This window comes from Toxotes jaculatrix, chromosome 11 (genome assembly GCF_017976425.1).
Source record: "Toxotes jaculatrix isolate fToxJac2 chromosome 11, fToxJac2.pri, whole genome shotgun sequence".
Lineage (NCBI taxonomy): Eukaryota > Metazoa > Chordata > Actinopteri > Toxotidae > Toxotes > Toxotes jaculatrix.
This window is the reverse complement of record NC_054404.1, coordinates 14,106,088-14,127,067: the sequence shown is the minus strand read 5'-3', so window position 1 is coordinate 14,127,067 and position 20,980 is coordinate 14,106,088. Positions and strand designations below refer to the sequence as shown.

Sequence of the window (20,980 nt, the reverse complement as noted above, 5' to 3'; positions counted from 1 at the left end):
TTGTTCCGGCCGACACGCCGCACCTCTCCCGTTCTTAATGACCCCCATGAAAATATTTAAAAGTCTCCTCATTTTGTAAGAATCACGCGAACCAGGCGTGTAGTCGGAGTAGTTCCGATTTAAAATAACTCATGTTTTATTCGTGGTGTTCTTTTTGTGAACCTTTTTTTCGTAGTAGACTTGGTACAACAGAAACTTGCGGTGGCATCTGAACTAAAAACAAACGCACCCAGAACATGTGGGTTTGCCCTTAGACCAAGTACATTTTTTTCTTCTGAAATACAATATTATACGTATTATATAATACGTGGCAAGGTTTAGGTCCCCGTGTATTTATTTATTGAGGCGCTTTCTGCAATTATTAATCAAAGTAAATGGAAACGTTCAAAAAGTATGACCCATGACTGAAATGGCCATACACAATGTACACCATTTCTATTCATGTCAACGCCTTTTACAGTCTAATAATGCAGTGCTGCAATAAATCCTGCTTGTATGAAAGTTATAACCTGTTGAATTGTGTCAAAGTGGTGTTGATTTAACTGCATAATCATTTAGCCTCCCTTCTTTGGTTTGAATGGGGTGGACAAAATAATAGAAACACCTGTCAACTTCAATTCAATGCGGTAAAACAGCGCCATAAACGCCTCTTTAAAGCTGATTCAACAATACTGTAACGTTCATGAAGAAAGGATTTATTGTTGTATCGGACGGCATCAGTTTTAGCCAGAACTAAGCGCATATAAATGTATAAATAATATGATTGCAAGACACAAATCTGAATACGTCTTCCACCAATGAGGCATTCAGTTTGAGTCAGCCACAGAGATAAAACACACAGTTAACACATATAGATGTGGAGAAAATATCATCAATATCAGGGAGGATTTATTGTAGATGTAAAGACATGACAAGGACTTCAGCATTGACAGTCGTGACTTTAGGACTACAACTGTTCCTAAGACTCCTCCTAAGTCGAGACGTGTGTTTCATGTCGACTCTCTTGCGTTGTGCACTCTTTGGCTCCGCTGCTTAGCAACAGACATTAGCGAGCTAGCCAGTTGCCTGGTTAGCTACTCTCGTGCGCAACGTAGTCAGTTGAAATGTAGGCTCGCCGATAGATAGCAATGCCCGTAGATAGTAATTTTCATCCCACAAATGTCACAGATCGCACTCGGTTGTCGACGTTAACTAAACTTTATCTGTCGTTTTGAAGCTGAGAGCACTGGCTCTGTGCGGACATTAGCTGGATATCATTAACGGGCGGAGCAGAAGGTTCTTTTCTCTGGGAAAAAAGTGGCTAACCTTAGCTAGGTAACCTTAGCATCAGAGTCACTAGCGTCTCCTCTTGCCACAGAGAAGAACAGAGGCTGTAGATATGTGATTGTGGGTTAGCTGGCTGGTTAGTTCCTCTAATGTTGGCGGACCCCTGATGAGTCGTAACGTGATTTTACAGGTAAGAAGCTGCTCGCTCTGTGGGTATGCTAGCTTTTAATCCTTACTGACCCGCACTGTTTCCTCCATTCAGCTGTAACGGACTACACCGGCAGCTGCTCGGTGCTTAAAGCTGCTATTCAACAGGTCATATCTTGACCAGGGTGAGATAGTCTGATTTGAGCAAATAAGGCACAATGTAAAGTTTACTAAGCACTGAATTCCACTCCCAGACTTTGGAAACACTACCTTACCTACAGCAACAGGTAAACCTGACAGAGAGGAATAGTTACATCTCATGGCATTGTAATATTTTTATCCTCCCTGTGCCCTAAAATCTTGGCTTTGCCGCTGCCCCGCCTTGAGGCCTGGGTAAAGTAACGGTGAGTCTGTGAAGATGACTCACTGTCTAGGAGGGGAGGTGTATTATCTTCTTCATACTTAATAGAGTTCATATATATGTGCACTAATGCACAGGATACCCTGCTACCATGGTATGTAAAAGACAGGGCTACATATCAGATTTTCTCTGTGTCTTAAGGCTATGGTATGAATCGAGTAATGATCTCAGTGTAGGTGGCAAAAATATAACAACTAGAAGTCCCTCAATATAAACAGGGTAGTCACCTGTGCAGGTATGGAAAATGATCAGTTTATCAGAGTTGATGGAAGTGGGGGGTCAAACTGGGACTGTCATTTCCAGGTATTTTAGAAATTATTGTGAGAGAAGTCTGATTTATTACTTCATATTGTTAGATTGTGCCAAACTTTGTGTAGAAAATTCAAGGTTTAAAACATTACAGTGACATACGTTCAAATAATTGTCCAACACTATTATCAATGTCAGATGTGTTCATACATGCACACTCTGAAGTATCTGTAACCCTAAAACAAATTTAAACTACTGCTACTATTCTGGAAATAATTAGATTGAGATATGAATGTATTGCAAATGTATAACTTGTCAGATGTTTAGTTAGATTCATGTTGAAAGAAAGAAGGGGATCCCGAGTCTTAACTAAGCATGAGTTAAGACTCGTAGAGATTGCCTTTCAGGGTGAAATCTGGTGTATAGATTTTGCTGAAAGCTAAACATAAATCTTCACCCAAAACAAGTGTACAAATAGCAAAATAGTAAAATAGCAGTCTCTTTTATTTCAAGCCATGTTTTTCCTTCGTGTTATAGCAACTGCTGCATCATGCAGCTCAATTATGGTTGATGAATAATATCTTTTACTGAAATACATATTGTGAGTCAAATCCAGACAGGCTGTTGGACACCACAGTCACACAGTAGGCTGTCAGTGTCCATTGGGAACAGCTTTCCCACAATATGTTGTTTAGCATTGCACTCAGCAGCTACACGCATAGAACTGTGGAAGACCCAGTTGCTATGTGGAGTCTGCTGCTCTCAGTGCTAATGGAAGAATAAACACATTGCACAGTCGCTTCCTGTAAAATTTACAACGGTTCGTTCTGGTTGAGCACGTATAATAGTTTAAAGGACAGTTCAAGGCATTGTGCATATAAATCCATTTATTAGAGTGTACCTCCTTCCTAATTAAATTCACATGGTAACCTGAAGTGCTGAAAGTCATAAAATTTCAAATTGGAAGAGCTGTAAAAATTGACATTGGATACTTTTAGAGTTTTGACTGTTGGCCAAACCAACTGCTTTAGGCTCTGGTGATTAGAAATTCAGATGTTATTTTTGAACGTGCACAGAAAAGATTAATTGAAAAATAAGATTAATCAGTAACAAAAATAAACATTTGATGCAGCTGTAGCAACCTATATAATATAAGGATACCTGTGTCTTCTAAGTTTTTGGTTGTACTGGATGAGAAATAAGTTTAAGAAAAGTTCAACTTTGCTGCTTTTTGTTGAAAAAAGTCCTGAGCTGGGATGCTTCAAATGAAATGGGATGGAATTTCTGATTTTTATACATTTATGTCATAAATCAGTTATTATAAAGTGTATTAGTGGATCTGTATTCACAAGTTAGACCAATCTGAGAAAAAGTTTTGATTGATTGTCTCAGATTGGTTTGATGTTTCTAATAAAAACTAAAATGAGTGAAATTGTTTGATTTTTACTGTCTGTCTGAAGTAACAGTTCTGTATTGAAAAAAGAGCAGCCTTCATTGTAGTACAAGCTTAGTATTTGTTGTGGCCACAGCTACTACTTAGAGACAAAGTTTTCTGTGTCTGAACTGTAAAATATTGTTTCACTAACTGTGTTCAGAAAGTTGATCCTAAACCAAACGTTACCAGCCTTGATACAGTCACTATAACAAACTTTATATTGCGTATTTTCTTAGCTATTTGACTGCTTTCACTGACACGGGGGCTTGAAATGTAAACCAAATCAGGATGTGCTAAATCACAAGACAATATTTTAGTTTCACTTGCGTTGCTGTTTCTGCCAGACATGTTTTTCTTAGAGTATCTAAGCTTGTACCACACTCCAGTGTTCTGTTTATTTTAATCTTTCAAGTGGTATATGTGTTCGTGTCACATCGCTGAAACTACCCGGGCAGAGCGGAACTGAGGAATCCGGCCAGACGTCGTCACCATGTTGGAGGAGGACATGGAAGTGGCCATCAAGGTGGTCGTAGTCGGCAATGGAGCCGTTGGCAAGTCCAGTATGATCCAGCGTTACTGCAAGGGTATCTTCACGAAGGACTACAAAAAGACCATCGGAGTGGACTTCCTGGAAAGGCAGATAGTGTAAATAAGTTGTTTCGCTGAAGTTCTCATTCCTCTATCAGTTACAGCCTGTATTTAAAGTTACTGCTGGGCTTTGATGCACCACAGTTTAGTTTTATACTCTATTTTTTTTTTTTTGTAAGGTCATTGCAAAGACAGACGGCAACTGCAACTTCATTAATAAAGACGTTTTTAGTCTACAATAATAAGCATCTCATAATTTTAATTTAATTAGGACACAGTGAGAAAATGTGCAAATGTTTTGTCACATGATATAGCTCTTAAAAGCGTAGATTTAGCAAACATGCATGAATATTACATTAAAAGCTGCTGTGCTGGGTGGATGTTGTTATGCTAACAAGACTTTCCCCTCAATGCCTGCTCATTGTTTTAGTGTAAATGACGAGGAGGTCCGACTAATGCTGTGGGACACCGCTGGACAGGAGGAGTTTGACGCTATCACCAAGGCCTATTATCGTGGTAAGAACCCCCATACCACTGTGACAAATGTGGCACTGTTGCTTTGGGTCACTGACCTCTCTGAGTGCTGAGGTTATGTTTATATTTGTCTCAGATTTTATGGTTTACTGGCAGCACAGCGTTATTTAACCAAAGCACACGCTCCAGCACACATATCACTGCAAACATGCCTAAAAACTGAATCTCCAGTGGGGCTGTTCTGAAGTTGACAGAGTGTTTACATCCTGAAGGAGGGTGAATTATGTATCATATCAGAATAAACAAAGTTAACAGCTCGAAACAAAAACCTGAACTGTTGTCATGGTGTGTTGTCTTGCATTCCAGGTGCACAAGCATGTGTGCTAGTCTTTTCTACCACAGACAGGGAGTCGTTTCAGGCCATTGACAACTGGAGGGAGAAGGTGGAGGCAGAGGTTGGAGATATTCCCACAGTTCTAGTGCAGAACAAAATTGACCTCTTGGAAGAGACTGTTATAAAAAAGTAAGTTTCTTTTTTTTCACACAGTGGAACAGTAAAGCAACTGAATGTTAAGGGCAAATGGCAATGACTGTGAAATGTATACTATGAATTCAAGAAATGTACTTTCTTATATTGCAGCGAGGAGGCAGAAGCTTTGGCTAAAAGACTTAAACTGAGATTTTATCGAGCTTCGGTAAAAGAGGACCTTAATGTCAACGAGGGTGGGTTACTGAAAATGTGGACGACTGGTCTATAATGTCTGTGAAGCAGTCTAACTCTGAATGTAATCGTCATAACATTTCTGCTGCTTCTTTCTTTTTAGTTTTTAAGTACTTAGCTGAGAAGTACCTTCAGCGACTCAAACAGCAAACAGCAGAGGAGACAGAGGTGGTCCATACAACAAGCAATAAAATAGGTAAGAAATTTTTCCAATTTTTCAAATCACCTTTTATGTTACATTTCAAGTTTTTTTTTTCTTAAGTACGATATTACTCATAAATTGTGCTTTTTTTTCCAAAGGTGTTTTTAACACCACAAGTAGTAATACCTGCAACCAGAGCTCCAGCAACGGCAGAGAAGTCATCACTTTGCGACCTAACAAACAAAGGACCAAGAAGAGTAAAAATCCTTTCGGGAGTTGCAGCCTACTCTAGATAGGATCATTTCATTTTAGTGACAGACTATTGTTTCCAAGACTAGATTGGTCATTGTATTCAATGGAGGTAGCCACATGTAGAGACCAAAGCCCATACAGACTGGGGAAATACTAATCTGTACTACTTTAATAACCTGATGTTTAGCCTGTATCCCTACATTGATGGTTGAATTTCCTTTGCTTCAGCCTTGGATCTTCCATCAATGATCTGCGCACAAAACCTGTCAACGTTTGTACACTCTTGGGTCCTCTTTGTTGTTGCCTTAAGTTACAGCAACATCTGCAGATACAGTATGTTGTGTTATGAATTGAATGAAGTACACCCCCCCCCCCCCCCCCCCAAAAAAAAAACAAAACAAGAGTCTATGAGTGCTTGTGGTTTTTGGTCTAAATAATGTAATAGCAAAGGTTGCACTCTTCCTCTGAGAAAACAGTTGCTCGTGGTCACCCATCCATGCGTTTGACATTTCAGCCGTGCAATATGTTTGCATGCATTGTAGAAGATGCGCAGACTATTTTGTACCATATTTTTCTAACTGTCAACAGAATATGGTTCAGACTATACTGTTCATTGTGGACAAAACGCTGTCGAATCCAGAGTTAATTCTCTGTGCATAAGTATTTTTGTACGAATCACAACAGTGTTGAGTGATATTTTCACTTTAGTGTTGACATAGTGCCAAATTTCCATTTTCTGAGCTGTAGTTGAATATTAACACTGCAGTGATTTGGATGTAACTTGAAAATACTAGAATGTACTCCTATGTACAACCAAATATCAATAGCTATTATTATAAAATAGTTCTCTGTCTGCTTACAAACCACTTATTTACAGATTAGTTAACCAAATTCTCACAAAGTCTAGGATTTTATGATGTTAAAAATTGGTTGATTCTCTTCTCTTTGAGTGATAGTCCATAAAGTCACAATCATTTACAGTACTCTGTTTTGATTTCATTTGTTTACATTTTTACTTTAACTTTGGTACAGCTTTGAGTCAGTCATTGTTTAGTTTCAGAGCAAATAAGTTTCAATACCTGTGTATTCTGTTTTTACAATATTTCTTTATAGGATATCATTCTGCTCCTTTTCGAATGGGGGAAAGGGAGAAGGAGTGGAAACAGAATCGAAAAGACTGAAAGAGGTGTCTTGAGCAGAGTGTGAACCCTTGCTCTCTGAAGGTGTTGCAAAAAGCTGACCCTTAGGATCATATATTTTTCTGTTGAAGAGCTTGTATGTGCCTGAATATGCAAGATATTCCTTCTTACAAAAATTTCTTCTTACTTACATGAAGGTACTCCAAAAACTAATGCTCAGTCACAGCTAGCTGTGAATTATGTTATTGCCTTGTCTTCATCAAGCCTTTTTATTTTTGTTTTTTTTTCCAAACTCATTATCTGAAAGACACCGGTTTACCAAGCACAAATAAATATGTGGTAATGTATAAAAGTCTTATATTAAATCTCCTGGCTAAAAGTAACATTTCTTTATTAATAGTTACTATTGTAAGTATTTTACATGTAATTAGACACAGGACATCTGGGGTTACATGTGCATGCATGTTTTTGTCTTTTTAAAAGTTTTGTAACTGATCTCAGATCTGTGTTAGAAGGTCAGATGGGACTGATTTCATTCATTTCTTTTTTTCACTTCATAGTCTGTTGTGAACATCCCAACAGGTGCTTCAGATGTGTTCAACATTTATCATTATATCATATCAGTTATATCATTGGTACTAAGGTTGTGTTCCAGTCTTTCTTTCTTGTTTTTTTTTTTTTTTTTGGTAAACAGTTCTGTTTTGGAAAAAAAAAGAAAGTGTGGCATAAGTAATGCATGCAAGCCTTTTTTCCACATCAGTGAATGTTCAATCATGGTTGCAATGCCACAATGCCTTGTCCATGTTTACATTCTTCCCCTCTGACCGCCAGTAAGCATTTTAATCCTGCTCTTGCTGTTTGTTTAAAACTGCCTGCACAGTAAATCTGTAAATATTTATTTCTCTAGCTTTCTCTCACTTGTAACATTGTGTTTACTTTGCCTTTTTGCTTTTTGACTGAATGGATTTAGTGCACTTTATCATTAAGATGGCATATAATCTTAAAGAACCATAAGTTAAAACTAACAATACTTATGTGCTGTCACTCAGGTGTTGTAATAATCTTTGTGTCTTGCTATTACTTTTCTTTTCCACACGCAACTTCATAAACCAGTTTCACACATTTAGATAGACAGACCAACATATGTATGCTTACATATGTTGTATGTCTTTTTTTTTTTTTTAAACAGTTTCAAATGTATCACAACTTGAAGTGTGCCACACAGCTGCACACCTGATGTTAAGTTTTGGGGGGGAAAAGTTGTCGGTAATCTGAATTAAATAAAACTTTACTTTTTTTCTTGGGCATCCCATGTGTAATTTCAAATGACCATACCTTTCTGTCAGTACAGTCTTTTAACCAAAAATTTACATTAAAACATTTTTGTTTAGGTGCACGTGGTTAAGAAGGTGAGATAATCACAAATAAGTAAATGCTGCTAAAAGATTGTGCTCACACAAAAGTTAATTAAGTAACCGTGATGTGTGTGGAAGTTCAGGTTTGACTAAAGAAAAATGTACCTCAAGGTCTGCTGACTAGCTTTCTTCAGGGCTTTCAAACATTTTCTGAAGCTCTTTGCATAGAGAAAGAGCATATGATGTGGTTGAAAGCTCCTGAGAATGCTAGTAAGGGGGGCTTGAGTTGAGATATTACAGTTAAAATTACAAAAATGTTTATAGCTGACTAACGTGACTATAGCACTATGTTACCATTGCCTTGTTGACACTGATGTTTCTATGTAGATTGTTTTGTACACGTCTCCATTTTAAAAATATCTTTGATGCCAACAGAATAGAGTTTATTGAGACTATATAGAACAGAGGCTATAGACTAACGTGTGTATGTAATGTGTATGTTACTGGATAGTTAAGTGGAAAATAAGACAAATAGAGAAGTGCTCAAGTTACAACTTATATAGAAAGGGCTCCTCTGAAAGCAACAGGCAACTTTGACATATTCACTTGACAAAGTGTTTTTCTTTTTTATTTACTTTTCTGAAACAATCTCACATTAATAACGACTTTGTGTAAATATGAACTAAAATCCACAGCTTAATGTGATCTGTGTTGCCTTCACACAAAGAGGTAGTGCATGTACATCATGTAAATCCTTGTCCCTGTCTCAACCAGGTAAAGGTGAGACAGTGAAACCAGAAAAAGATACTTGGAACATTGTTATTATTAAGATTTTCTGACCTTAACCAGTATTCATCAGGCATATTCTCTCACTTTTATTTGGATATTCCTGCTCCTACTTAATTGAGTAGGATGAGTTGAATGTCAGCACTGCATTTTCCAATAGACTGAACAAACCTCCAATGTAGCGCAAAGCTGTTGTATCTTTTTCTGTCTTAAGTGCTTATGTGATCACACCTTGTGAAGTGGGTTTACATAATAAACCATCCATATTAAGTAGGTGAGTAAAAGATGGTAATTTGAAAGTAAAGCTTGATTGTGCACAGAAATCACAGTAAAAAATCCTTCAGGGAAAATGATGGTGTCTGTTCACTAGTGAGTTGTGCTTTGCTGTATTTTTTTTTTTTTTTTTGGCCCTAAGGTTCAGTATCACTGTAATTTGTCCCATAGTGACAGGTCTTTCTGTTACATGTAGAGTCTCTCTAAAAATTAGCTTGGGATTACGACAGTTCTCGATGAGGTTAGTGGCATTTAAGACATTTTATTCTTTGGCGACGAGTCTTATTTACTGCCATTGGCTTGTGGGTCCTCCAGTTTTTGGTGATCCATAATCTTGATGTTCTTTTCAGCATTTTCAACATTCCGCAACAAAGTCTCCAGCCTCCGCTTGATCTTCTTCTGGTCCTCCAGAGCACAACCGATCACTACGGCCTGGAATTTTTGGTCGATGGGGACGGGCGGCGCCTCAGTCACACAGGCCGCGTGCAGGGCCTGCAGCCGCCGACGGCCACCGTCCATGTCATTCAGTAACTTTTTCACTATTTCATCTATCATGGATGTGGCCTTACGCAAAGCCTCCTCCTGTTGGGAGTTTCTGATTGTGCCAACAGAGACCTCAACAGCCAGCGTCCGGCCCATAAGACGGTTTGCGGTTAAAGTTAACTCTTCTCTCTCCCCTAGAAGACATAAAGCAAGACAGAAATCAATGCTGTGTCTTCAACTAAATAGTCAAGTCAATTTTATTTGTATAGCACCAAACTGTGACAGAAGTTATCTCACTTATCTCAGTAAAATATACTGGTAATACAGTAGTGGACACAATAATAAGAACATCTATGGTAAGGAGGTCACGCACTGGCTAAGTGTTGCCTCACAACAAGGTTCTTGTCCTTGTCCTAACAATGTGGAGTTTCCATGTTTGTGCTCCAGTTTCCTCTCACCATACGCAGACAAACAGCTCAGGTGACTGTGATTGTTCTATGCCACAATACTATGTTGGGATAAGCTCCAGTTCTAATCTAATGCTATACAATCCAACAGGATGACCATGCACTTGTGGAGCTTATGAACTTAAATTTCAAGAGTGTGTCAGAAAGATGTTGATTCAACTCTGTGATTACTCTTAAAACACCAGTTTGTTGTGTATAGGAAGTAGCTTACTTTTTCATGCAGGTGACAAAACAATATTTTAGTAATATATTATTATGTTTATTATATGTTATTATGTGATAGGTGTGTATATGCAATACAACAAACCACAGAGTGCCTATAATATTAGGTTCACGGTGGTAGTATTTATGGCAGGGTCTCTACATTGCATCGGACAAGATTACACAGTGTTAATGTTGTTAATGTAATTTCCAATCCCTGCATGTACAGAACAGAAGACAGTGCTGTATTGATGTAAGGTGAAATCAGGAAATTGGGATCCATGAAACTTGATACACACTGTATGATAATATCACTCCCCTTTGTGTTTATCCTACAGTACACACTCTGAATCTGGGTTATTGAAAGCTTCTATCTTCTCTTGGGCGTGGTATGTTGTCTTGTTCCTTTTGAAATCCCCTGAGGTTCTTGAACACCACCACCCAACTATAATGCATCACTCAAAGCATAACCTCACTGGATCATAATGTTACAGCGGCTAAAGAAAAAAAAAGGGGGTGGATTAAAACATACCATTGAGTACTATACAGTGTACTATACAGTGAAACAAGGTGGATCACACTCCATTTTAGTTTTATTTATTATCATTATTATTATTATTATTATTATTATTTTTACTGTCAGTGTTAAAAGAAACAGAAAAACCCGAACAAACAAAAACACAGAGTCAGCAGCCTCACCAGCACAGATGTTACGCATTTCTTGACTGTTCTGTATGGACTGAATCATTTCCAGGATGGACTCCCTTTCCTGCTCCATGGCTGATGCTGCTTCGCGTAAAGCCTCCACCCTGACGGAGACAGAGGCAAGTCATAACCACCGCCATACATTTAAAAACAAATACTGTACACTGCAAAGAATAATAACGGATTTGTTATTATAATTTAAGACGATGAATAGGAGTGTCACAATCCATCCACGTTAGCGTACAGTGCCAGTATGGATAGTAATTTTCTTTCTGTTAGAATAACAAGAGCCGCACCTACACCCACTTATTGTTTTGTCACCAAACTTTTTTTGATCTGCTGCATTTTTTAAACGCTGCGACATCCAATTTCTGTAAAGCGCCTGCAGATTCTCTTCAGTTATAAAAAAGATGTGAGCAGTCTTACAATGTACGATTGTAGTAGTTTCAAACAGCTCAATTGTACAGGATATAACGCACATGGTCAGGCCTGTTACTCAACTGTACCTCGTTTCCAGCTGATCCAAACTTTCCAGGAGGAGTCCGGAGCGATCTGCCATGGACAGTGTCCTGCTGAACTTGCTGCAGGGAGCTTCGTTCATTTTCGCCTGTATTTTTGCTTGAGCCATGTTGGTGATATGATGATTATTATTGATGTTATTATGATCCGTGCCTGAGAGGAAATCCCGTGTGCGATCCACAGCCTGTGCCGTCCAGCTGACAGTAACTCCACCGGCCGCAGCGCCCCAGGGAGAACATTTCCTAACATGGGCTGCAACTTCCTTCAATCGCTCCCTCCTCAGTCACTGTAGAAGTTTCCCGAGGAGACCAGAACAGTGGTTCCCAAAGTGGGGTCCGAGGACCTCGAGAGGTCCCTGAGAAGATGCAGTGGGTCCACCCCTGAATCCTTCCGGTTACACTTTAATATAAAGATCACAACAGCTTTGACAGTTCTCTATTTTTTATTTTTCATATTTAATAAATGTCTTGCAGTAAGGGTTTTTTTAAAGCCTTTTTTGGCTCTCTGGAGTCTTCATTACAGTTTTGGGAACCCCCAGATTAGAGTGGACTTAAGATGGCTGGGTTTTCATTTTATCTTTTGAACATAAGTGGCAAATTAGATAAAAGACAAAAAACTTTCTAACCTTGAATCTACCATTTTAGTGATGGTAGAGGTTTCTATAAATGACTAGAATATCATAAAGATTGTGTAGTTTATGGATACTGAAGAAATTACCCAGCTTTACCTGTCATGTTCTAAACCATGTGCTTGAATGAGAGTTAAAGGAGTTTCTCACCAGTGTTTGAGAGTGTTAGACAGTAGCTGCCAAATTCTACAACCAGGAGGGTTCTGTTCCAATTAACTTGTCCCAAGAGTGCATGAACACACTCCGTTTACCACCTGAAACACTATCTCAAAACTACTTTTAGAATACTGAACAGGTTTCTTCATTATCTGTTTGACCTATAATCAAACTTGCAAAGTCACAAATTATAAAAGTGACTAAGAGGACATGAAAAAAAAGACAAACAAGCAATTGAAACCTATTTTGGAAATACATGTGTATCCCAAAGGCAGCAACACTAAACGCATGCGAATGCCAATTTGCAGTGTGAATTCACTTTAAAAGGAAGCAGTGTGTCAACCTATAATCATTTAAAAGACAACACGAGGAAACTAATGGAGCTCAAAGAGCTTTTGCCAGAATTGGTGCTGCTGCAATTACAGAAAACTTCCACTGGGAGAGTGTTTATAATTCAAAATGGTGCACAGAAATAATTTGGTACAACAAGCATAAAACAGACCCCTGGTACTATATTCCACTGATCTTCATCCAGATGGGTCTAAGTATTTTAATTTGGTGGACTGTGTGCCCTGCATGCCAAAGTATGTTATCGCATTTCTGTATCACAGTAGAATAATGCCTCTCTTAATGCTGCTAACGCCTGACCAGCATAACAGAGACACAAAGAAACAGCAACAACTGGTTTTCATTTTTGAAGAATGATCAAATGTTCTGACATATAAACTTCAGGGCTTATATGACAGTACTTCAGGAAAGACTGGTGCATGTAATACACTGGATTTCACGTCTGCAAACAGACGCCGCAATTGGAGACACACTCAGCACTGTCACAAGTTCAGCTGCGGCATCTTGCAGTGTCATCAGTGCCATCTATAGCACGTGTGTTGAAACACAGAAGTGTTGCGTCCTTCACAACAGAGGACTGTGAATAGATCAACAGCCACAAACCAACCTTCCAAAAAAACATTGGCTCTGCCAGTGACACTATGATCTGAGTGCTGCTCTGCACTTGAGATAGAGAAGATTTCTAAAATGGAGCCTGTGGTGTCCTCTGTTGATTTAAAAAAAAATGTAGAAAGAGTAAAATAACAACTAACATTTATTGAACATATTCTTAACACAATTACCTTGTACAAAACATTTCAATTATGTGTGATGAACTGTGCATCACAAAACACTTTCAAATCATTAGAATTCCAGAAGGCTTCTTTTAAGAGCTTCTTGCAAGTCTGTTAAAAAAAAGGAAAGAAAGAAAAAATGTGAGATTCTTTTTTCTCCATTTCTTCATGTTTCATTTTATTGATTTCAATGTGTTTTTTTAAGTCATTAATATAATCAAACACACAAATATATGGTGCTGACAAATCTATATTCTTTCATACTGTACCTGCTGACTCTCTTGCTTCTCCTTCAATCAAAGACAATGCCTGCTTCATCTCGTCATCTGAGTCACCTGTAATAGAATAAACAATATAAGAGCAGCTAGTTCACCAACCTGTATTATTAGATATGTAAAGACATCACTATTCCTTATAAAAACAAGTCATTATACAGGTACATACAGTATATAGTATGGAAAGCATTTCATAACTTTCAGCATGCAGGTGTAACACTGTGCTTCGTGTTAATTTTATCACTATATCAATTTCATGTTGGACATATTTCATAGCTTTTGGGGAAAAAAGTTTCAAAACAAAAGCACTAAAATGTGATATCATATAACACATGTGTTTTAAAAAAAAATCCAAAACTGAATTTTCTTACTTATGTATTTTTCTATGTGGCATGAATCAGGTAATGGCTGTGTATTTTTTATTGCCTACTTTCATTTGCTTCACTCTCTTTTCTGTCTTGATAGATGTTCAAATCTTCACCTGTAAATGCTGCATGTAAACATGGGCCCTGCTCACACCTGGCATTAACATGTATCTCGGGTGATCCGATCACAAGTGGACAGTCCCAAGTGTGTCAGCAACAGCTGGCATTAGAATGTGTCTCCACATGGGTCTCAAGTGACCACTTGTGATCGGCTCTCACTCCCCTGCTCTGTACGCAAATAAACACATATATCAGTGAGGCAGCAATGCACTTCCTGTGCCTAGTGTGTCGGAAATTGAAAGAAGAAGAAGAAATCAAAACAGCACAGACTGGGTCTATTCTTTGGCATGTTCCAGACAAACCAAATTGCCCAAGATGTCTTATGTGCTCGTAATCTGTCTCTACAAGACTTTCGAAATTTTCAGACGTCACGGACAAACTCAGCTTTCGCGATTTGGGATTGCAAACGAGTACGTACATCTGCTTACACAGAGGACGTCGGCTGAGGTCCTTCGGGGTGTCACAGGACACATTTGCATACACACTGCTAAAAGAATGTTGCCATATGTTGCCCAGACCACCTCTGAATGTGGTCTAAGAGATCGGATCACCCAAGATGCATGTTAATGCCAGGTCTGACCAGGGCCGTAAACAAATAATGTCAAAAATGTGATGTAAACTGATTTACCATTGTTGTCTGGTTCTACCTCCACAGCATCGAGGATTTTTACAGTGGTGGGTTCTGCTTTCACATCTTTCTTGCTGGACCTGGAGCTCACGCAGGGTTCCAGTGTACAGTGTCGGGAGTGATAGTGTTTATGGAAACTCGGAACACCCATGAAACTCTCCTGGCAAAATCTGCATTCTACATCAAAGGTCTTGTCCAGGTTCAAGGCTGCGTGTTTTGTGTGGACGTGAGTCTTCATCTGTGCGTAGGAAGGCAAAGACACATCACAAGGAGCACACACATACTGACATTTTCCCTCAGCAGCCAGATTCCTCATGCACTGCGTATACGTAGCTTTCATTTCCTCTTTGCTCTTTTCCGAACCCATGCATGGGCATGTTAGCTGGCTGGTGCTTTCGGTAACAGCAGGCTGAACAACTTCAACATCATCCATACAGTAGTAGTCTTTACTGTGAAGACTCTTGTAGTGCTCCAAGAATTCGCCTTCGGATTCAAACTGCATGCTGTCGCAGAGGCCGCAGAAGTGGGAGCTCTTTATCTGCCCATTGTGCTCATTCAGACAGTGTCTACGTACAGTGGACTCTTTAAAGAACTTCTGAGGACAGTGTCCACATATGAACCTCTGAAAGCTGTGACTGCTCACATCACTGCAGTGTTTGTGGACGGCCGCCTCTGAGTCAAAGACGTCCTCGCACATCCTGCACATCCAAGTCTGTTCTGCTTTTGAAGAGGACGGCTCTACCGTGTTCTGCTGGACTGTGGACTTTGAGGATGAATGTAGGGGGATGTGGTTGCTGGTGGAAGGCTTGGCATCGATGACTGAGGCCACCTCCTCAGACACTTCTTGTTCAGTGAAGTAGGTGTGTCCGCTGTGAGCTTCTGATACGTGCGACAGGATATCTTCATACCGAGGCATTTCCACTTTGCACTTGCGGCAGTAGAAGAGGAAGTTGGAGAGATGAGCTCCCCCGTGAAAGCGGCTCATATGCAGGCGGGTAATTGAAGACTCTCCCATGTGTTTGCCACACACGCCACACTGATGGAAAATCTGGTTCACTGCCAAGAGATGCTTACTGGCTGAGGCCTCCTCTGAGAACGGTAGACCGCACTCGCAGTACCACGCTGTTGCTGAGTTTGTGCTAGTGCTGCCATTCATACTCAGGCTAAGTCTCTGCCGTTTGGATGGATATTTTTCACCATCACTTTTCCTCTGCTTTCTTTCTTGAAAAGATGTTTCAAGGCCAGTGGCCTTTCTTTTCCCCTGTGCCTCTTTTGCCTTCTGGGTGCGTTGAATTTCACCAAAGCTGCAGTACTGAAGAAGTGCTTTCTCCATTGTTTGGTTGACCTCCACATCGTGCTGGGTCGATTCTTTGTGTCTCTCAATTTCAGCTTGGCTGAGGAAGATTTTACAGCACAGGGAGCACTGCCCTCTGACTTGCAGCTGTTTCATCACTTGAACTGTTGTTTTATCAGCCTTGGCTACAGCACAGCCCTGTCTGCAGTACACGCTGAAAAAGACAAATAAGGAGAAAAAAACAGGTTCCACAAAAAAGATCAACAAAAATGTAAACAAAATCATTGCAAACATGTAATACTGCTTGCCAGAAAATTCTCAACAAATCTTACTTAAAGTGAGCTTGAGCTGCCTGATGTGAGACTAGTACTTTGTGGCACAAAGAGCATCGGACATTGAATGCTATTTCCTTGCACAGAGCAATCAGACGGCTCTTGGCATACTGCGGAACAGGAACTGGAAGTGCTCTTCCTCTGGGTTCTTTAACAAGAAGAGAAAAGTAATTTCATATAATCCCTCCTGAGTCCTTTCTTCAAGATTAGGAAATTAGTTATGTAGTTTAATGATGACAAATAAGTACAGAAATATTAGGATTTAGGATTGTTCAAGAAGTACCATTCATAACAAGTGCCTCTGTGAAGTGGTTTTTGGCTGACATGTGCTGAAGACACTCATCTCGGAGGTTGAAGAGGAGGTAGCAGGCAGGACAGGCAAAACACACAATCCGCTGATAGGTCTGAGTGATGCTGTGAGCATCAGCAGTAGATGAGGACACCTGAGGGTCATAACAGAAGAGCCTAGAATTAATTTACTCCTATAAATCAATAGTGAACTATAACTTTCAAAAAAAAAATTTTAAAATTGACAGAGCAGGAGTCTTGTGTGCATAAACCTTAGTCTCAAGATGTTTCCTCCATGCTTCTTTGGTTTGAAAATGTTGACCACAGGCAACACAGGCAAAGAGCTCAGATGGACTTCCCTTCAGACTGATAGCTGGATCACAAGGGGAATGATCAAACCTGCAAACAAGATATTCAATTTCAAAATATGGCAAATTTTACACAGGAAAAAGTTTCAAAGAATTGTACGTTGAAATGAAGAGAAAATGATTACCTTTTTAAGTGCCCATCGAGGAGGGATGCGTTGTCATAAACTCGACCACAGTTAATCACTGGACAAGTGTGTGTAGATGAGCTATTTCTGGGGAAAGAAGCAGGTCTGCGCCTTCCTCCAGAACGAGCACTGATCACTCCAGGTTGAAGACCTAAATAAGCACAAAGGTACAGTATAGGTGGACAGATGCACAAAGCCAGTCAACTGACACGTCACAGAAAAAAAACTTTTAAAGCTGTTATTTACCTGGCATCTTTAACCACATGTCTACACAGCGCTTTGCTTCCTGATTCACCCCATTTTCAGAACTAAAAGCCAACTCCTGCTGTCCATGAGCTTTCTGTAAGATCTGCTTCTCCTGAATAAGAGACACGAGATGAGTGACAACAGAACATATGCTACACATTTTTTTTACACTTGCCTTATATGACAGAAAGACAGATGTCAGCAGAAACCCACAGACAGTGTTTAAATGTGACAAACACTATAATGTTCTTGAGTGAATACACTGCTATTTGTTCATCCCTGTGCTGTCGGTTGAACCAGTTATTTGTTTTCTATCCATTCTTGCCACAGGGTGGCACTGTTGCTGCTATAACTGGCCTTGATTGACCCCATATTCCAACACAGCTCAGAAAATTCACCTTGAGCAGTTACATTTATTCTTTAAGTGAAAAAAAAGCAAATAACACCTGTTCATAAAGTTGTGATTGAGGCTACAGACTAGACTGGACTAAAGATAGGCGAAAACAATTTTTGCAGAGAGTTAATGTAAGAAACTTGTGTGGATAAAATGTGTGCGTAACATTTCAAATTCTTTAACTATTTTAGCATTTGTAGGGTGATCATATCATTTTTATTACAGGTAGATTCCCACAGAATGTATAAAGTACATCTACTGTCTTTAGTCACATCACTGTTGGAACTATACAATATGCATTAACCTTTTTTTCCATTTGCATTATTTTGTGTTTAGCTTCTAAATATAAAATGAAAAAAGTTACTGAACACAATGGTCTGATACAGACACCACAAAAATAGTGGTCTAATTACAATCTAACAAGCAGCAGTAGCTCATTCTATAATTATGTGACCTTACCTTGAATGCTCTACACTTATCTGCTCGTTCCTTTTTCTCTAGTGCCACCTGCTGTGCTAGTTTGTCCAGTGTAGATGTAACACGTGCTTTGTGACGGGTGATTTTATCTTCGATCTATTTTAGAAACAGGAGGCACAACAATTTCAGAAAAGTCTAAACAGGAATTCACACTATATAACAAAAAAAAGTGTTCTATTCAGCCACTCACCACTCCTGATAAAGATGAACATCCCTCATCCTCACTATCACTCAGCAGATCAATACATTCCAATACTGGCCTAAGAGGGCCCTCCTGAAGGAAGCACAAAATACCTTGTTAGTGGTCTAAACACACCTAGATATACCAAAGAAGTCTGTAAACCCTGTACAGTGTAACAAGAGAGGTGATCTATGTCTGAATCATTGCTGCAGTCATGAAATAGATGGAGCTCATTTTGTTGGGTGAGTCAAATGTAACACATTCATGAATTAAGCAAAATGGCATGCCAGTCTCATTATCAGGCTACTCCAGTCAATATCAAGGGATAGAAAGTAAACAATTGCAACTGTCTTATCCTTTGAACCTATGGATTTTTTAAAAAAATAAAGTGTACACATAACTCACTGATACAAACTCCACTTCCTCCACCTCATCTTCGTCTGTTTGAGCTGGAGAAGACATTTACCTGTGGAAAAACAACAAATAGATGTAACGTCTGAAGCTGCAGCCCTAACTTTGAACATACATGCAGAGGGAGGGGGTGTGTGCTAGTTAACAAATGGCAGTCAGACAAGTAATTTACACCCCCAGCAACTTTAGCGTTAGGCCTCCTGACTCGAGATCAGTCCAAAATCCGTAACCGTTCTTTCCTCTTCACCGTGAACTTATGGTCTAGTTGACCATAAATAACATTAAAAAATGCTCTTGTATTGTTTAGCTGCATTAACAGATGCATGGGATTTAGCCAGACTTTGAGACAACAGCATCACAGGGTCAGCTAGCTACCAAAGTACAGCTCTCATATCAGGCATACACTGGTACTATTAGGAAGGTAAGGTGGCTCAAATGACAAATGTTAAATCGTTCGCAGGGCAGTTATACTCAGCTACCACCCAGAGGTCCTCGCATCGAAGTCCAGCTCTTGTAAAGAAACAAAAATACGACTTACTCTGGTGCAATGTAAGTCGGTTCCATTAAATTCAATACAACTCATGCACGATCTAACATGGGGGAATAATTTCCTCCTCGCTAAACCCTCAGTGCTTCTCTTTAGGTGCTGCCATAGACGGGTGGAAGCTAAATTGCAACGGTTTGCTGTGCTGTGAGATCACGGTGTTGTTGCAATATAGCCCCTGGGCCACCGGTGGCAGCACTGAGCGCCGAGCTGCTGAACAGCACTCAAATGGACGAGCGAAGAAGAAATTACGCGCTCGCCGTCTTATACGGTCTATGGCTCGCCCCAGTGTGCAGAGGACTTGTTAAAACTGCATCAAACTCATTGCAGCTTAACGTTTAGCATTCCGCGGCACTCCGTCGGGCTAACTCATACTTTTGCTACATTGCACACACTTGACATCGACGCGAAGTTTCTTCATCTCTCGCTGAGACATCCACCTGCAATCTGATGGGTTTGTATTATCAACTATTGTCTGTTCGGCAACTTTATCTGCAGCCAAATCCTGAAAAGGATGCCTCACTCTGGCAGCAATCCACGACGATCCCAAACGTCCGGACTCTGGGTAAGCTAACATTAGCTAGCTAACGGCTGCAGTTGCAACGGCTCTACCGCACTTAACTAAAGTGGATTTTGGTTAGTGTCAATCGCATATGTTTGAAATTAACAGATGAATTACGCTGAGTATTACATTACCTACTGCCTTTTCCACTGACTCTTCAGCTGTCCAGACTAGTAGCTAGATACAACTATCCAAATCAAAGTAAACGCAGTTCGTCCGGTCTGCTACGTCATGTGTAACTGAAGCGCTCTTTTTTTCACGCGGAGTGTGCCGCACGGGCGGAGTTACAGACTTCTGAGACAGACCAAACGGGACAACTAACTCCGCCCGTATGTAGTTACCTGTTCGGGCTTAAATGTGAAGCTGTCACCAACCATCACTCTTAATGCTTCAGTTCTCCCAGCAGGATGAATAGCTGAATGTTGGTTGAAAGTCATTACCACTCTTCGTTACTTACTTAACTACTAAATTGTGCATAACGTGCGTGACAACAATATGACCGCATACAATCATGCTTATAGTATACTGTGTGTAAAGTCTTTGCATCAAAATGTGTGGTAATCCAATAGTAGTAACTGTATGTGCACAGATGTTTTGATCATGCTTGTACGTGAATACACTGTGATTATGTGGACATGTTGTAATTATGCACCTTCAACAAAGCATTCATGCCTATGAGTAATTTGCAGCATCCAATTCAAAAACTTTCCAAGACATGTTTATTCAATTTTATGTTTACTACCGAGGAGCTAGTTGTTGGTGGAGTTGCACTGGGCTGCATTTTACTGAAATATGTTTCTAATATTCTTCCACCCACCTGTATGTAAAATGTGGTGGGCAAA

At 39.7% G+C, this 20,980-nt stretch overlaps 3 protein-coding genes across 7 annotated transcripts; 1 reads left to right on the top strand and 2 right to left on the bottom strand.

The window, feature by feature from the left end:
* Positions 1 to 1,060: 1,060 nt before the first annotated feature.
* On the top strand, positions 1,061 to 8,255 carry rab23 (RAB23, member RAS oncogene family). 2 transcript variants are annotated; one of them, XM_041050339.1, is made up of 7 exons: positions 1,061 to 1,456; positions 3,974 to 4,163; positions 4,537 to 4,622; positions 4,947 to 5,103; positions 5,221 to 5,303; positions 5,405 to 5,497; positions 5,602 to 8,255. In XM_041050339.1, exons 2-7 carry the CDS (start codon positions 4,009 to 4,011, stop codon positions 5,733 to 5,735), a joined length of 708 nt encoding a protein of 235 aa, XP_040906273.1. In that variant the 5' UTR covers positions 1,061 to 1,456; positions 3,974 to 4,008; the 3' UTR covers positions 5,736 to 8,255. The 2 variants fall into 2 exon arrangements, with proteins under 2 accessions (XP_040906273.1, XP_040906272.1); XM_041050338.1 differs by having other exon boundaries at positions 3,931 to 4,163; positions 5,602 to 8,254.
* Positions 8,256 to 9,345: 1,090 nt separating this feature from the next.
* On the bottom strand, positions 9,346 to 11,879 carry bag2 (BCL2 associated athanogene 2). Its single transcript, XM_041050340.1, has 3 exons — positions 11,611 to 11,879; positions 11,099 to 11,208; positions 9,346 to 9,925 (listed from the first exon to the last, which is right to left on the bottom strand). The coding sequence occupies exons 1-3, from the start codon at positions 11,730 to 11,732 to the stop codon at positions 9,531 to 9,533; spliced, it is 627 nt and encodes a 208-aa protein (XP_040906274.1). The 5' UTR covers positions 11,733 to 11,879; the 3' UTR covers positions 9,346 to 9,530.
* A 1,625-nt stretch (positions 11,880 to 13,504) lies between these two features.
* On the bottom strand, positions 13,505 to 20,364 carry znf451 (zinc finger protein 451). 4 transcript variants are annotated; one of them, XM_041050424.1, is made up of 13 exons: positions 19,571 to 19,665; positions 19,027 to 19,087; positions 18,631 to 18,714; positions 18,423 to 18,536; positions 17,570 to 17,681; positions 17,324 to 17,474; positions 17,103 to 17,229; positions 16,826 to 16,985; positions 16,543 to 16,690; positions 14,917 to 16,424; positions 14,234 to 14,284; positions 13,798 to 13,863; positions 13,505 to 13,639 (listed from the first exon to the last, which is right to left on the bottom strand). In XM_041050424.1, exons 2-13 carry the CDS (start codon positions 19,081 to 19,083, stop codon positions 13,599 to 13,601), a joined length of 2,619 nt encoding a protein of 872 aa, XP_040906358.1. In that variant the 5' UTR covers positions 19,084 to 19,087; positions 19,571 to 19,665; the 3' UTR covers positions 13,505 to 13,598. The 4 variants fall into 4 exon arrangements, with proteins under 4 accessions (XP_040906358.1, XP_040906359.1, XP_040906360.1 ...); XM_041050425.1 differs by lacking the exon at positions 19,571 to 19,665 and adding an exon at positions 20,273 to 20,364 and having other exon boundaries at positions 13,551 to 13,639; XM_041050426.1 differs by lacking the exon at positions 19,571 to 19,665 and adding an exon at positions 19,972 to 19,988 and having other exon boundaries at positions 13,551 to 13,639.
* Between the last annotated feature and the right edge of the window lie 616 nt (positions 20,365 to 20,980).

Bases quoted from the DNA above. Each gene is read 5' to 3' on its own strand.
- rab23 (XM_041050339.1), top strand. From the start codon at position 4,009: ATGTTGGAGGAGGACATGGAAGTGGCCATCAAGGTGGTCGTAGTCGGC. The intron at 5,104-5,220 runs GTAAGTTTCTTT...CTTATATTGCAG, and splicing joins GAAGAGACTGTTATAAAAAA to CGAGGAGGCAGAAGCTTTGG. The intron at 5,498-5,601 runs GTAAGAAATTTT...TTTTTTCCAAAG, and splicing joins TACAACAAGCAATAAAATAG to GTGTTTTTAACACCACAAGT.
- bag2 (XM_041050340.1), bottom strand. From the start codon at position 11,732: ATGGCTCAAGCAAAAATACAGGCGAAAATGAACGAAGCTCCCTGCAGC. The intron at 11,209-11,610 runs GTACAGTTGAGT...TGTCTCCGTCAG, and splicing joins TTGGATCAGCTGGAAACGAG to GGTGGAGGCTTTACGCGAAG. The intron at 9,926-11,098 runs GTGAGGCTGCTG...TATGTCTTCTAG, and splicing joins AATGCGTAACATCTGTGCTG to GGGAGAGAGAAGAGTTAACT.
- znf451 (XM_041050425.1), bottom strand. From the start codon at position 19,083: ATGTCTTCTCCAGCTCAAACAGACGAAGATGAGGTGGAGGAAGTGGAG. The intron at 18,715-19,026 runs GTGAGTTATGTG...TGCTTCCTTCAG, and splicing joins AGGAAGTGGAGTTTGTATCA to GAGGGCCCTCTTAGGCCAGT. The intron at 17,475-17,569 runs GTAAATAACAGC...GTGCTTATTTAG, and splicing joins CATGTGGTTAAAGATGCCAG to GTCTTCAACCTGGAGTGATC.